General features: G+C 34.7%; 1 protein-coding gene across 8 annotated transcripts in view; it reads left to right on the top strand.

The window, feature by feature from the left end:
- The window catches only part of EPS8 (epidermal growth factor receptor pathway substrate 8), a 176,546-nt gene that overhangs the window by 149,002 nt on the left and 10,997 nt on the right, over positions 1 to 16,547 (top strand). For 7 of the 8 annotated variants that reach the window (XM_055318543.1, XM_055318540.1, XM_055318541.1 and 4 more), the window contains 4 exons: positions 622 to 752; positions 5,045 to 5,153; positions 6,024 to 6,167; positions 15,855 to 16,077. In XM_055318543.1, the coding sequence (XP_055174518.1) occupies positions 622 to 752; positions 5,045 to 5,153; positions 6,024 to 6,167; positions 15,855 to 16,077 (607 nt within the window). The remainder of the gene's footprint in view (positions 1 to 621; positions 753 to 5,044; positions 5,154 to 6,023; positions 6,168 to 15,854; positions 16,078 to 16,547) is intronic. The other variant, XM_055318548.1, reaches the window with a different exon arrangement.

Below are 16,547 nucleotides of genomic sequence, written 5' to 3'. Positions count from 1 at the left end.
GCAAAAAGAAATTACTCCAGTATTGTCTTATCCTGGAGTATTAACTGTCAAGATCAATGAGTTTTTGTCTTTTGTATTTCCCTCAACAGTAAATTTGATAATAATGGCCAGATTTTTAAATGCCATTTTTTTAAAAAATGAAAAAAAATAGGGTCTGTGTACATTTAAAGAATGAGAACATAGTATAAATTTAATGCACAGAGTTTAGATGATTTTTATGTGATATATTTAGTATGCTAGAATGGTAAAAGTCTGTTTCTTAAACATAGAGCTCAAGGGCAAAGAGTTCTATTGTTGTTTTCAAACCACTTTTATTTTATGTAAGCTGTTAAAGTCTATCTAATACCAAAATGAACTATTACTGAAATTCCCGAGGAAAGAATTTATTGCTTGTATACCCATTTATTTTCAAAATTATGATTTAGCTATTGTACTAATGACTTTTCTTCTTATAAATAAGTCTTTGACAAAAATTTATTCACCCCCATTTTACAATTTGTTAATAATGGTAAAGCACTTGAAAATGAAACTGATCTCAATATGGTGGAGGGTTTTGTTGCTTGATGTTAGTAGTCATTCAAGTAGTCTTAGAGACTGACTCTTTTAATCTTCTTCTTTCAGCAGTCCAGTGTATCAGAGTATCCTCCAGCTGATGGGTATGCATTCAACAACATGTACACAAGAGGGCCCCAGCTGGACCAAGGGGAAGCCGCTGTGGCTTTTAAGCCAACTCCTAATCGCCACATGGATAGGTAACATTTCATGGGCACCATTTGGAGACCTGTGGATAACTGGCTTTGATTTAGTGCAAATAGAGGTCCTGGCATCTGGATTGTTCACTACTTCTTTAAACTTTCCATCTGTTAATTGTTTGATAAAGTTTCAGTTGTTCCTTTATAGAATTGGTTTTGATAAACAAAGCCTCTAGTCTATAAATCTTACTGGAAAACCTCCAGCCTATAACTCTAATTTAGTGCAAATGCCTTTGGATGACTTTTCTTCTTTAAAAAGATGCTCTGACAAAATCTGTGAATTAAAAACAAAGAAGAATTGTTTTGAAACTCTCCATTAGTTTATACCAGATGGTCTCTAAGGATCTTTCTAGCTCTGTAACTTTCAAAGGAAACAATTTTCATCTTTCTCTCCCCACAACAAAAACAAACCTTCCTTTAAATAAAACTATTTCTAAATATAAACTAAGTATTTAGAAGGAGTCAGTGCCTTGTCATTCTTGTCAGTTCATCTTATTATGTTGTATTTTCACTTTCCAGTTTTATATTTCATTTATTTTCCCATAGTTTCACTCTTGAAAAAAAATCAGTGTGGGCAAAGATGGGAGAATTGAGAGGAGGAGAAATACAGGCCCTGGAGTAGGTTCACTTTTCCAGTCTTGTCTTCCAGCCTCTGCAAATGAGGTTGACATTGTGGCCAACCCAATACAAAAGAGAAAGAAAATAAAGTGAAAAAGATATGGGAGAATGGTCATTCAGATGAAATGGGGTAGAGAAGTTGCCCTGGTACCTTCCTACCTCAAAGCCTCACTCACCATGAGTTTTGCATCCCCTTTCACTTCTTCTCACTTTTCTTAATAGAATCTAAAGAAGGTGGGATTTAAAATGTTTTATTTTTGTTAGAAATGAAAACAAGTAATAGCTTACTGGTATGGAAATTTTACAGGTATTACTCTGAAGATGCCAGTAACATATTATATTGAGTGTAAAGTCAGCAATGAATAATACATTTTGAAAATGCCAACATATGAAATAAGTTTTAATTATAGATTCAGTTTTTAGTAGATAATATATGAAAATTATTTTCGAAGTTTAAAAATTATATGATTGAAATTCTTCTTGATTAACTTATTACTCATCCTAATATTTTATTTTTTCTTCTTTTTTAACATGTCAATATTCTGGAAATTATTTCAAATTAGTAATTCTTATCTTTGTTGCATCTCTGTACTAAACCAAGATGGTTTTTCACAGTTAAGTAGCTGGAAAATCACTTGAGTACATTCCTCATGCGTGTCCAGAGTTCTAGTACATATTGATACAAGGAAATTTTGATCATGTTCCATCTTAAGACCACATCTAGCACATTGTGGCCACTCAGCAACTGTTTGTAGATTCATTTGATTGATTTATTAAATGATTGATTAGGCACATGATAGTGTATCCAACATTTCAGAGACACCACCTACCTCTTCATCGTTTACCTATAAATCCATTATGTATAATATTGCTGATGGAAAAACCTCTGCCATATATTTTGGGATTCAAACAGCTCACTTAAATTATGTGCAGTTAAAAAAATATATGCAGTTAAAGTAATGTAAATATTAAAAATAAACTCATGAAATAAAAAATACAAAATTAAGTAATCAAGAGTGGAGATAAGAATTAAAACTTTTGAAGTGTAGATTGACACCATGATTGAATTTCAGATTTGTCCGTGAAGTTCCTAGCTGTCAGCAAAAAGAAACCATTTTCTGTCGTTAGGAAAAAGGAAGAAGTATATATCAATTTATTGGGATAAATAATGTTAGGGTATTTTTTTTTACAATTAAATCCTCAAAAATATTTGTCTCATAGAACTTTATATAGGATGTGAGGGATGATATAAGGGACATTATTTATTTTTTTTAAGTAGGCTCCATGTCCGGTGTGGTGCTCAATGCATGGCTCAAGAGTCTGATGCTTAACCAGTTGAGCCACCCACCACCCGGTACCCCGATGGGACATTATTTTTAAAGATTTTCCCCCCTTATTCAGAGAATACTGTGGTGAATATCAAAAGGTTTATTTTAGTAACCTTTGAGAAATAAGAAATATAAATGGAATTTAGTGAAGACAGTTAAATTTAGCCAGAGGAAGAATTAAAAAAAATAAATTGAATGGTGGATAGATTGTATATCTTAGTTATCCATGTGGATCTCACCTCTCAGCTGGCTATCATAATAGTGGCAGAATAGTTGACAGGCACCAGGATCACTGATGTTTTGTGTTGCTAAGAAAATGTGTCATCATTATTGCAAAAGCTATCTGAAAGTTCTGGTCTGATATGAAATGCACAGAGGTTTGGAATTTGCTTTTGTAATTATTTTTATTACCCTAAACTTTATTACATGCCTGGAATGCAGTAAATACCATGAGAAATATAGTCACTCTGCAGTGAAACTTACTATGCCATTAGGTAAACCACCTGTTGAGTTTAGGGCCCTCATCTTGAGGGATTACCGTTTATTGCTACCCAAAAGCAGTTCAGGTTTTAGAGACGTCTCCAATCATTACTGACTCCATGTCTGCTCTCTATCAAGTGCATATTTCTTACTTCAAATCAGAAACAGAGGCCATACACTTTGATACATTATAGATCTTTAAGAAACTTCCATATATCTGAAAAATCACAAAGTGTGATTTTCCAATTGATTACTGTGGTCAATATCTTAGCTAAATTTAATCTGTAGATGATAAGACATTGTAAACCATAAAGATTTGTACATTTGAAAGCACTTTGTAAGTGCATGCTTGGCAGTCACCTCTGAGACACTCAAGATAACAAAGACTTCAAGGAGAACTACAGCAAACTTTTCTTTTTAACTTGTGGTTCAGATAGGCAATGGCAGAGAGTTACTCTGCCCTTTGTTATAGTACACTCAACTCTCTATATTTAATAGTGATTGTTTTCTAGATCATGTAAGAAGGGAACATGAGGGGAGAGAAAAAGATAGAAAACTGAAATTACTCCTTTTCTGACTTTTGGAGTGGTGAATTTTTGTATCCCTCCCAAATGAAATCTAAGTAGAATGAAACATATAAACTAAGGAATAGGGGTGGGGAGCCCATGGAATAGTTTTTAAATTGTTATTATTGTGGTCCTTAATAATAATATACAATAATTATTTGGCTACACTGTTACTCTCTCACTTTTTTTATTTTTTAATGTTTTAAAAATAACCAATTGGTAACATCGCTTACAGGCCATCTTTTTTTTTTCATTGTCCCTTAACTCTTCTGGAGTTGCTAAGAGGTTGTACATTACCTGTGATGACAGGATACATTGCATCCACAATTGTCCTGCTGGCCCTGCTATGACTCAGTATTCCAGAGGACCTTGGTGGACCACTTGACAGAAACAATGAACAAACATCTTTAATTCCTTTCTGCTTTTTCTCTTGTAGAAATGAGTAGGAAATTGGAAAGGTAATTTAAGGAAAAGATGAGAGAGTAAAATTAATTTTTAAAAAAAGTTAAGGTTATTTTATTTTGAAATGAAGAAAATATTAGTACATTGTTGATATATCAAGTTTTATTGTATTATATATAGAAGTATTTTTAAAATTATGTTAAATATATTAATGGCCATTTAATGATTAAAGGAAATGTTTGGTTTTTAAAGAAAGCTTTCTTTTAAAAAAATAGGACTCTTGGACCTGTTCTTACTATTAAAATAAATTTTTAGGGAATTAATTAACTAATTAATTAAGAAGTGTTATTAAGTCTTATACTTAATCTATACCTTCCCTTGCAGTTTAGGAACCGGACAAAGCTTTCCTAAAAATTGACACAGTCATAATTTTTTAAGATGAATTGAAAATATTTCTTGAATTAGTAAAACCAACATATGATTTAAATTGCCACTATGGAAATTATCTTCAGTTTCCTTTAATTTTACAGAAAATGCTGACATTGATCTTTGTCCTAGTTCTTTCTTGGTAGAGATGCTAATTAACAGAGCATTATCCTAGTACATTTAGTGGACAAAGAATTCATAGATTTGCAGTCTACATTTGCCTTAATTAGTACCCACTAACCCTGTGACTTTCCTACTATTTATTTTTGCCCTACCCATAGTTTGCTCATTTTAATAGTAAAAATTCTGGTTATTTTTAGTTCTCACATTCTATGAAATATGATAAACTAAACTACTATTGAAATCATTTGTCAGAATATTTTCTGGTAGTAACTGACTTGCCTTAATGTTTTATTTCTCTTTTCAGCCTTTAGGAAGAGCTAGCTGAATGATAATTTCTTTCTTTTTATAGAAATTATGATCCACTCAAAGCACAACCCAAAAAATATGCCAAATCCAAGTATGACTTTGTGGCAAGGAACAACAGTGAGCTCTCAGTTCTAAAGGATGATATTTTAGAGGTAATAGAATTTTACTTTTTTTTAATACCCTTAATAAAATGGATTTATTTTATTCCTCTTTTGGTATAGATATCTAAACATATCTCAAAGAAAAGTTGAGGTCAAGAAATTATTCTTCAGTATTATTTTATTTTATCAAGGATAAAAGTATATTATAGATGCCTTTATCTATTTAGGAGAGGGAGTCGCTTCATCTTATTTTTTGTTTGTTGGGTTTTTCTAGGATATGAGGTGGGGGAAAGAAGTTGGATTTCTTGGCTTTCTTTGTCCTCTTTCTTTTTATGTCCTTTATTTATTTTGGAATCAAGGCTAGTTATGTAAATGCATCAAAATATTTTAATAAGAGAAGGCATTTATTTCTTCCTGTGCTAGTACCCTGCACAAATGTATCCATCAGTAAGTAAGCTAATGATTTTGGGAATAATCTACTATGATTCTCAAATCTCTTTCTTAGATCATAACTGGAAGTTAATCTTCTTTGATATATAATGTGGGATAGTCACAGTAGTATTTGTGAAAATAGTGGTTTTCATACTTTTCCTTCCTGTTTGAAGGATGTATACAAAGCCCTGTCCAAACAAGTCCTCCTAGTCACCTATAAGAACTTCAGATAATACAAATAGTAAAACACTCTTGGCAGGTAATGAGGTCTTCAAGTATATTTTCAATAGTGATTCCATGTCTGTTCTATACTAGTAATTATAATTATTAGTGTAACTCCTGGGAATCACCTTCAACCCATAATATATTGATATTAAGTCAGTTTATTAGAAGTGAAAAAAGTTCCTTGGTCTAAGAATAAAAAGCGAATTTCCTTCATAGATTGTCTTTGGTATGGAATGATGCCTTTATTTTTTTGCATGATCACAGATCCTTGATGATAGGAAGCAGTGGTGGAAAGTTCGAAATGCAAGTGGAGACTCTGGATTTGTGCCAAATAACATTTTGGATATTGTGAGACCTCCAGAATCAGGATTAGGGCGTGCTGATCCACCTTATACACATACCATACAGGTATTTATGATTATTTTTTAGCAAAATTTAACTTTTATAAACTTCCAGATTCATCACTTGTCAATGGGACTTAAATACCTTTTGTGTATTAATCATTTTGAGACTTAATTTGTTGTACAATTTGTACAATTTATTTCCTAGGGTAATTGAAGGGCAATGGTGAAAGATATAGGGAAGAATTATATATATGTTTTTTCTGATTTATTTCTTCAGGAAATTGCTCAAAATGTTTACCAGTAAGTGACTGTTTCTCTGAATGATATTTTTACCCATCCTACAATGCTTCTGACATTTGGAGAGGTAGTATTTCTGCCTCTTCACTTTTCTACCCATAGCCTTCCTATCTGGTGACTTCCTCTTGATGGAGGGTGACACTGAGACAGTGGTGTAGTGTCAAGCCGCTCATCTTCACCATCTTTTGCCCTCATTCTCTTAAATATTCCACCATGGACTAACAGTGAACTTGCGTTCTTCTCAGCTTACACCAACACATGAGTATTCAGTTGGACTGTAATATTTTTCCTATTTTGTGATTAAAATACACTTAAAATAAATACACTTATGATATAGGGTACATAAGTATCATAAATAAAGTATCATAAATACACTTATGATATAGGGTACATAAGTCAGGTTCTTCTTCAGTTTTGAGTGACATATTTTCAGGACTTTGCTGACTGACCCTGTGTATCTCATTCACCCTAACATCTGAACTCACTATTAAACCCTTGGGATTTTCGACCTATGACAGGATCTCTAATGTCTGATCTGCCCAGCAGAGGCAGAATGGATGGAACATCTTGTGTATAGCCTGTAAACCTCTGGTGGCTTCCGTATCATACTCCCAGGAAGAATTATTTTAATTTCAGAATCTTGAGCAAAAGATCACAACTGGCCCCATAATAATGTCATAAATTTGAGTAGAACCTGCATAGAATATGCAGTGAGATAATTAATTTTCATGCCAGATCTAGGCTTAGTAAGATACATGTTATCCAAACCTAGAATAGTGATCATACTCCTGATGCCATGACCTTTCATTTAGTTACTTTTGACTCCTCATGGCATTTAAGTGAGTACAGGTCCCCTACTTATCCAGAGTGACTTTTGGCTTTTTTTTAGAATCCAAAAGCTAAGCAGACTTTTAAAATAAAGAATTAGTGTACAATTTATATATCTTGATAACATAAAGTGATGACAGTAGAGATTGTTTGCTGTGCTTGTTTTGACTGGTCTGATGTGCATATGATTATATACTTAATTTATGTTCATGATTTGTCATTAGCTGTTGATGCCAAAGAAGGAGTTTGAGTTATTCAAGGTATGGTCTGCTCTATTTCCTGTGGATTTTTGAAGTGATTTTTCCAACTTAGTCTGAATACCTTTTTCTTTCCTAAGTTCTTTCTTTTCTGATTTTGAGATGTGGTTACCTAACAAAGGCTCCTGCCTGGTTTATAAATGCCAGTTCTTTACATTCTTTTCTGTAGAGATTTAGACCAAATGCCTCAAACAGTGTTAAAGAGCATATGCTTGAAATATATGTCTAAAATATATAATAGAGTGTATACCCTTTGAACTTAATGGAATGTTTTTAACAATTAACTTGTGATAAGCTATAGGAAACAGTGTTCACAAAGGCTATCCCTTGCATATGAACAAGATCTAAGAGTTTATATTTTAGAGTTAAAAACAATTATTCAAGTTTTGTGTGTGTGTACAGGGTTGCTAGGAATGAGCAAATCCAGTACAATGCCTAAAACTTGCAAACAGTATCAATTCTAAGTATTTTCTCCCACCTGAGATTTCCTAAGGAATTTAAACCTCTTTTACCTTTGCCTATATACTGTGCAGTCTTGTCTTCCTCAATTCTGATTCTTGGCCTGAGCCATCAATTGACATTTCTGTTTAATGATTGCTTCTGTTTAAAACTGAAGCAAAACTATTAATACATGTAATAGGTATGGAGAGTACTTTTTGAGAACATAAAATCTATTCCTCTTTTCCTGAACAGAGCCTCATCTTATATTTTTGTCAACTTTGGCACAACCAAGAAATTTTTTAAGTGCTCACAAGTTTTAGGAGTTTGTTTTGCTTCTTTATGTAAATAGAAATGTGTGGGTACTGCTTATTTGGGCTGTTTCCTTTTAAGCTTTTCAACACTATCTGACTGTCTTCTAAAAATTTCTGGATGCAACTCTGAATGGAAACATGTGGAAACATTATAGAAGCTGTGTGTGTGTGTGTGTGTGTATGTGTATGTGTATGTTTAGGTTAAGAGCCCTACTTTTAAAAGGTATTAAAAACAGTTTATTTTTTAACAGCTCCTGAAAACTTTGGGCTGAGCCCAACGAAACCACCAAAATCTTGTAAAATTTTAATACGTAGGCTTGACAATCTGCTATCTGGCATAAATCATACTCTGAAAGAATTCCTATTCTCTGAGCATTTGTAACAAACACACACACAACGACTAGATAAAGTAAGCTGGAAAATAAGAGCAATTTTGGAAATATATGCCAATCATTTTATATCTGTAAGAATAGCATTATTAGTTACCTTTATCTAAAATATCTAAAGAAATACTCTGTGTCTTATTTCAAAATTATAATAAAGGTACCACTATATTTATGTAGACTCCAGGGCTCCTAAACCCCTTGCACTATAAGACTCCACTGGATTACAAATAAAAGCAATTCTGTGTCTTATTCGTCTCTTCATTCATTCACCTCCCAAATATTTTTTGAGTGCTAGGATCTTGCATTTGATGAAAAGAAAGACAGAAAGCCTAGTACTGAGCAGATCCTCCATAAAAGCCTGCTGTCTGGAGTCAGAATCTCTAACCCATCTGCCAGGGCTTGGCTCCTTTGTGCTTGGAGTATTACAAGCTATGGCCCTCTCTCTCCTTTGAAATGGATGGCATACTTTCCCCCTGGTATCTTCTATTCATTGAGATCAAAATTTTGAAGGAATTTAAAGTAACTTCTTGCAAAACCATTTTAGATCCCTGTTATATACTGCAGAAGGATACGTAGTGATTAATTGTTTAAGCTCTCTTCACATGCACAGATAGCAATGGTATTACCCTCCAGAGTAGATAGGGCCAGCGGTCAATGCTCAAGCTGTGGGCCAGGCATGATTTAAGGACTTCACAAATACTGATTCATTTAATCCAACAGCAATCTTATGAAATTAGGCACATTTTTTATATGAAAAAACTAAGGTATGGAAAAATAAGTTATACCCACAGTTACACAGCTGCGTAAAGCCAGGATTGGGACCCAGAACTCTGGACTCAGAGCCAGTGGTGAATCAGGCTTGGAAAAGATTGTTTTCTCATATGTGTGTACATATGGTTTTCACTATATGAATCGCTTCAGGGACATTTTCTCAGAATAGCTTTACCATGCATTATATTGTGATAAAGTTATTCTGATAGTTGCTATCTTTAGACTGGGATTTTTGCCTTATCCATCCATTCCTTGGATTTCATCACTTCTTTCCTTTTTTTTTTTCATCATTTAGGAAAATAACCCAAGTTACATAATTTACTTAGAAAAGTAGACGTTTTGTGAATGGTGGGAATAAGGGAATTAGATGTAAACTGTTCCATGTGGCATCTACAAGTCACCAATTGTTTTAAAATGCATACAGTTGTGACTCTTAGTTTTCATACCCATTGGGTTTCCTACAAAGACTAATGGTGGTTCCTGGGTGAGGGGCACAAGAGCGCACTTGCGTTGTTCACACACTTGTGAAGATTCTCTTCTGATAGCAGGGATGCTAGTACTGGTAACAGAAGTAAATAGGTGTTGAATTGCCACCTGATGTCCCTGAGAGTCTGGGTTATTTAATATCCTCACATTTGGAGTGATTTTTCACAGCTCTATAAAGACTGCCATTCCCACCTAATGTGTTTCCCCCATGGGTTCCACAAAGTTTTAAAAATAAAAAGGAAGGACGTAATGAAGAACCTAAGAAAGACATGGAACATTGAAAAAAGATTTAATGAAATCACAGGGAAAAGGAAGTAGGTGCTTATGAGAGATTATGGAAAAATAAAGATAAATAACATACCTGTTAATAAAAATTTTGTTGTAGAGCATTCTAAGACTTTTTGTATGTTAGCTGGGCAAAAGATCAATATCCAGGGTGCTTTCTCCCCATCTGGAACCTACTCACCGCATAGTTTCCTGATATTTCTTTTGACTTGATTCCCAGACCTCTGGCACTGTGAGTGTTCATCTACTAGAATTACCTTTTGCCCATATAGATTCTCATGCTATACGAGAGCAGAAACTAACCCCTCCCTGTTGTTGTTGTTTTTTTTTTTTTAAGATTTACTTATTTATTCATGAGAGACACAGAGAGAGGCAAAGACATAGGCAGAGGGAGAAGCAGGCTCCCCACAGAGAGCCTGATGCGGGACTCACTCCTGGATCCCAGGATCACATCCTGAGCTGAAGGCAGTTGCCCAACCACTGAGCCACCCAGGCATCCCGAACCCCTCCCTGCTGTTATTTCTGGTGTACTCAAAGGCTTGACTAAAGAAGCCTTTCATTTATTAATAATTATTAAGTCTATGTGCTTATTACTATCATAGATAGTCTTACTCTACCAAGATGCAAATAATTATGATTATCTGGTCATTATGGTCCTGTGAATGAAACAGAAGGTTTCCTATCTTCTCTCTTTCCTAGCAAGAGATACTGTGAGAGTATGGAAAAAGCCCCAATTTAGATATTGATTTGCAAGGATTCTAGTCCTGATTCCATCACTAACTAGCTGTGTGACCTTAAAGAAAGTGTTTTGTTTTTCTGTGTTCCAGTTTGCTCAGCTGTGAAATGGAGAGGGTCAATGACTTTCATGATCTCCACAGTCCAGTCTAGATAGAAACTCCTCTATCTCTATCTCTCTCTCTCTGACTATCATAAATAAATAAATAAAAAATTAAAAAAAAAAAGGGATCCCTGGGTGGCGCAGCGGTTTGGCGCCTGCCTTTGGCCCAGGGCGCGATCCTGGAGACCTGGGATCGAATCCCACGTCAGGCTCCCGGTGCATGGAGCCTGCTTCTCCCTCTGCCTGTGTCCCTGCCTCTCTCTCTCTCTCTCTATCATAAATAAATAAAAAATTAAAAAAAATAGATAGAAACTCCTGGTATTTTTCTCCATGTATGTTTAAATAGCCCTAAATTAGAAATGGAAATATTTCCTGTGGGTGACTTTTAAGCCACTAGCAGTGCCAGTTTCACCCCATGTTATGAATGCTCTTTTTTTCAAGCTCAATCCAGATATTCAGATACTGCTAGACAGACAGTAACCATTTTACTAGAGATGTTTTCATATTCACTTCCAGCAGACCAACTTCCTGATAATGTTCACTTATTTAAAATGTGTTTTTTAAAATTAATCTCATGGGACGCCTGGGTGGCTCAGTGGTTACACGTCTGCCTTCAGCTCAGGTCATGATCCCAGAGTCCCAGGATCAAGTCCCACATTAGGCTCTTCGTGTGGAGCCTGCTTCTCCCTCTGCCTGTGTCTCTACCTCTCTCTCTCTCTCCTTCTCTCTCTCTATCATGAATAAATAAATAAAATCTAAAAAAAAAACTCAGAACAGTCTATTCATCTATTAATTAGAGGCATGGTTTTTAGATAAGGATGCTTACTTTTTACTCTTGCCTCATGTGTTGACATTTTCCCAAATATTTCTTGCAATGATTTGAATAGTCCTCTCCCTCTCCCTCTGTTGCTTTCTTTCTTTTCTTTCTTTCTTTCTTTCTTTCTTTCTTTCTTTCTTTCTTTCTTTCTTTCTATCATCTATAGATATAGATGACTATATATGGTTACTATTTATATATAGTAATGATTGCCCAACATGCACATGTACAGAATTATAAAATTCTGCTTATAGTTTAAACCTAAAGTTCACTAAAACACACCATGATATATATTTCCTTCTTTATGTAAAGTCAACTTTTAAATAGGAATCAGCCTTTTATTTAATGTGTTCCAATTGTATTCTTTATAAGCTATAAGATGAACCTATCTTAATATTTCAAAATCACAGTACTCTAATATACATATTGTTACTGAAATACTCTATACTGTTTACACTGTAGCATGATTCTATATAATTAGTTTTCCATGGCTAGATAAGAGTAATGGGAATTAATTATGTATTTACAAGCACCTTCATTGGTTGATTTGTGGACAGGTAATTTTACTGTCAAAAACTAATTTGCTCATGTGTTCTGATATTTGATGTGAATTGTAATTGATATTATTTTAGTTCCATCTCCTGTGTTAATTTTCTCATTTGATGTGATTTGCTCCATTTTCCTAATAGCAATTACTTGGCGAGCTGTCAGAGGTAACCCACATTTGTTCCCTCATGGCACTTCTTTTTAATATCATTTTTTTGGATTCAATTTCTGGACTTAACACCCTCCAAATGTTCCAGCTGTGCCTTTTTTTTTCCACTGCAAAGTTCCAAAGAGACCAAATTTAGAGGAAAAATGTGCAGGTTAAAAATTTAAGAACAGTTCAATTTCAATGGCTTTGTTGGGCTTGCTTGCATAACTCCCTCTCTGAAGCAGTATCTTGAATGAATCAGGAGCTTATCTCTAAATAACTTTCTTTAACCCTGGAGAATTTCAGCTTTTGTGGCTAAAGAAAAGTGACTCATTCTGACTTAATTATCAATAAGAAAGTAGATTTGCCACGGAGTCTAGTAATTCGGACTCCTTTCAGAGAAACAAAAGACAAAGAAAGATTTTGTTTTAAACAAAACTTTAAACGTATCTGTGGGAGATGAAAGGCAATAGGTAAGAGGGCGACAATCCCTGTACAGAAGTTGGTCCACATCAAGGTGACCATTCATGCTGGTTTGCTCACAACTGAGGTTTTTTAGGGGCATGGGACTATTCCGTACTAATCTGGGAAAGTCCTGGGCAAACCAAGAAGTTTGGTCAAGATTTTGTGGGGGGGGGGGGGGCAGGATTTAGAGCTTCAGCCCTTGGTTCAGGAGAAGAAAGTTCAGGTTTAGTTCTTTAGTTCTGCTCTCCAAGACTTCCCATTTATTGAGGAGCCATCAACTTGGATCTGCCTCCAACCAAAAATAACCAAGAGACAAATAATGAAGGGAGGAACAGTCGCTGGGTGGGGGGTAGAGGAAAGTGAAGAAGATTGAGAGGGACACAGAGAAGTGATTTCAAGAGGCAATACTGATCTTCTGTTTCCTCTGCAACAAGAATGACGAATCAGTTTCCAAAGGAAAGCTGCCTTGGTTGCTGTTTCTGAGCAGGTTCTAATGATTTGAGGAAACGCTTTTCCCCTTTTCATTCCATGCGTTGGAAACATGAGGCAGGAAGAAAGGACTGAGAAAAGGGGAAAATATGCAAGTAAATTCACGAAAAGTTTTCATATGGTTTCTCTTTAATCCAATATTTATGTTTAAAGCCTTTTTCTGGTAGGTTATATGGATAAAGTTGCGTGATACAGCAACGCCAGATGAATGAGATGAGACACAATTCAGGCTTGATTTTAACAGTCACACACAGCATATCCCGTTTTTCACAGTATCATTTGATGGACAGCAAAACGCTAGCCGCTCTTGTTTTTATGAAAGCAGGAAATATGAATCATATCATGGAATGCAGGGCTGATAGCATTTGTTTGTTTATGCTTTAAAAACAATAATTTAAACTGACACTTGAGATCCTACTGTGAGAATCACTAACCCTTTATGAAATTATGTGCAAAGGATATTCTTGTCAAGGGCACATTGCATATACATTAATCAGATGACTTTGGTGTGTGCTAAGTATAATATTTTGGTGATATTTGCTGTATTTTGGTTGCTTTCAAATATTTTATTGGCCCAAATATAGGAATATTGTTTTATGGGAGATCACAATAATAAAATAGATGCTATTATTGAATATAATAGGAATGTTTTTAGCCTCCACTGATGAGGGCCAGCAGTCTCTGTTTCTGTCCCATCTAACTCCATGGCGAGCTCTTATAAATCTTATTCCCTATTTCTTCCCTCCCTCTTCCCTTCCCCCTTCTGTCCTGTCTCCAAGATCTATCTAGTGGCATTACAAGCTCTTCTTTCACTTCTGCTTTCACGTCTGCTTTATACCCTTCCCACCTGCCTCACCCCACTGGCTGGTGAGTGGTAGCAGTCAAACAGCAGAGAAGAAGAACCAAGGTTTCTTCCCACACTGGTTTCCACAGGTGTTAACTCATTTGCTGTGAAGGCGACTATGATGGTGTGGTTTTGGGTTTTGTTGTTGTTGTTGTTGTTGTTGTTATTTTCTTTCTGAGTAATGACTTAATTTTAAAATGTTGTGTGTGTTGTGTAGTTTTATGTTTTTCATCTCTGTGGAAATTGGGGAAGCTTCTTCTAAAATCAATATCACCTTATATTTGGGCCAATTTAGGAATTAAAAGTAAATCCTGTTCTGCCCAAAGGACCAGATTACCAAAAGGCCTACCTTTGCATTTTTTTTCTGCTAATCTTGAATTTTAGCATAATTAAAATTGTGTCAGTGCAGATCTAAGCTTTACCTAAATTATAAGTCATTGTTCTGTATCTTTGATTCTACCAAAAAACACCAAAAACAAAAAACAACCAAAAACTGCCTTTTGAGAATTTGGAACTTGTTATAATGCAGTTATCTATTAGTTAAAATTATTTTGCTTAAAGTTGTAACTCTTCTGCGTAGTTTAATTAGGGAATATACAAAAATACAGTTTTTAATAGCCTAACAATGATTATTTAAAAATTACTGAAAATGGGCACTGAGGGGGGCACTTGATGGGATGAGCACTGTGTGTTATACTATACACACACTGTGTGTGTTGGCAAATCGAACTCCAGTAAAAAAATATATAAAAAAATAAAAATTACTGAAAGTTATTGTGGATTTTAACACATTAGCCTTTTAAATGCAAATCCCCACATGGACTTTTTAAAATACATGTTTTCAAGTTGCAGTAATAAATATTTAAAGACCATACCATTATCCTTACCACCACCTACCCCACAGCATTCCTGTTTAACAAGGAAAGTTTCTGATTTTTATAAGTTGACATTAAGATAATGGCAGAAAGTGTTATGACTTGGAAAACATTAACAACATTTAAAAATTACTTATTTATTTTAAAACATAGTCCTTTTACCTACTGAGATACTACTTTTTCTTAACAAACTGCATGTAAATAGCATAATTAAACATTATTTAATCTAGCAATATTTTTAAACTAAGGAGTAATTAATGCTTTATGTTACTGATATTTAAATTTCCAGGGCAGTTAGAGGTTAATATTGATGGAAATTATAATCAGAAATCTTTTGACCTACCCTGATCTTGTGTGATTCCAAGTTCTAATCTTATTTTTTTAATGTTTATGACTATTATCAATACTACTATTTACTATTGGTAAACCTTTTTGACTCCTTAATTTACATTTTGAATTTGAACAAATATGTAGACTGCTTAAATGATTTCTAATGATCATTGTATCATATACGATTGGAGATGTGTGTATGTACACACATTTACTATGGATTTGTAGGTAAGTTAACAAATAAATAGCCAACAATGTCATGTCAAAGTATATACTATTTTCCTAGCCTAGGTTTCATATTTTTGCAATTTCAAATTAATTATTTGTCTTTTTATAGAAACAAAGGATGGAGTATGGTCCAAGACCAACTGATACTCCCTCTGCTCCATCACCTCCTCCAACGCCGGCTCCTGTTCCTGTCCCCCTTCCTCCTTCTACTCCAGCACCTGTTTCTGTGCCAAAGGTCCCAGCAAATGTAACCCGTCAGAACAGCAGCTCCAGTGACAGTGGTGGCAGCATTGTGCGAGATAACCAGAGACACAAACAACTTCCAGTGGACCGTAAGTTTCCCAGGGAAGCAAAAATGTACAGTTTCTTCTGTGAATTAAAAGGACTGCTAAGTAGAATATTGTTTATTATTAGTTCTCTTGGTATTAAACATTGTTAAATATAAATAGTGGTCCTTCATACGTGCATGGTACTTCAAAGATTGCAAAGACTTTCTTTCATCTAGTTTCTTGTCTTTCAAATCATTCTAAGAAACAAATTTTCTCTACTCTCTATCTTTTGTGTATAGTTTTACACATATTCCAATATATTGTGGTGGTTGAATGCAGACTCTGGAGCCAGACATATTTGGATTTGTATAGTAAAACACCACTTATGGCCATTGACCTTCAACCATTTAATAATTCTCTGTATACTTCAGTATCTGAAAAGTGGGGGAAAAGAATGGCATCTTCTAGGAAAATCTTGAGGGTTTAATGAAGTATAATTCATGTAAATCATTCGCACCCAGAGATGGTTATGC

The sequence above is a fragment of the Nyctereutes procyonoides genome, unplaced genomic scaffold (assembly GCF_905146905.1).
Source record: "Nyctereutes procyonoides isolate TBG_1078 unplaced genomic scaffold, NYPRO_anot_genome, whole genome shotgun sequence".
Classification (NCBI taxonomy): domain Eukaryota; kingdom Metazoa; phylum Chordata; class Mammalia; order Carnivora; family Canidae; genus Nyctereutes; species Nyctereutes procyonoides.
Note: the sequence above shows the minus strand (reverse complement) of the source record. Positions and strands in the feature narration are given on the sequence as shown.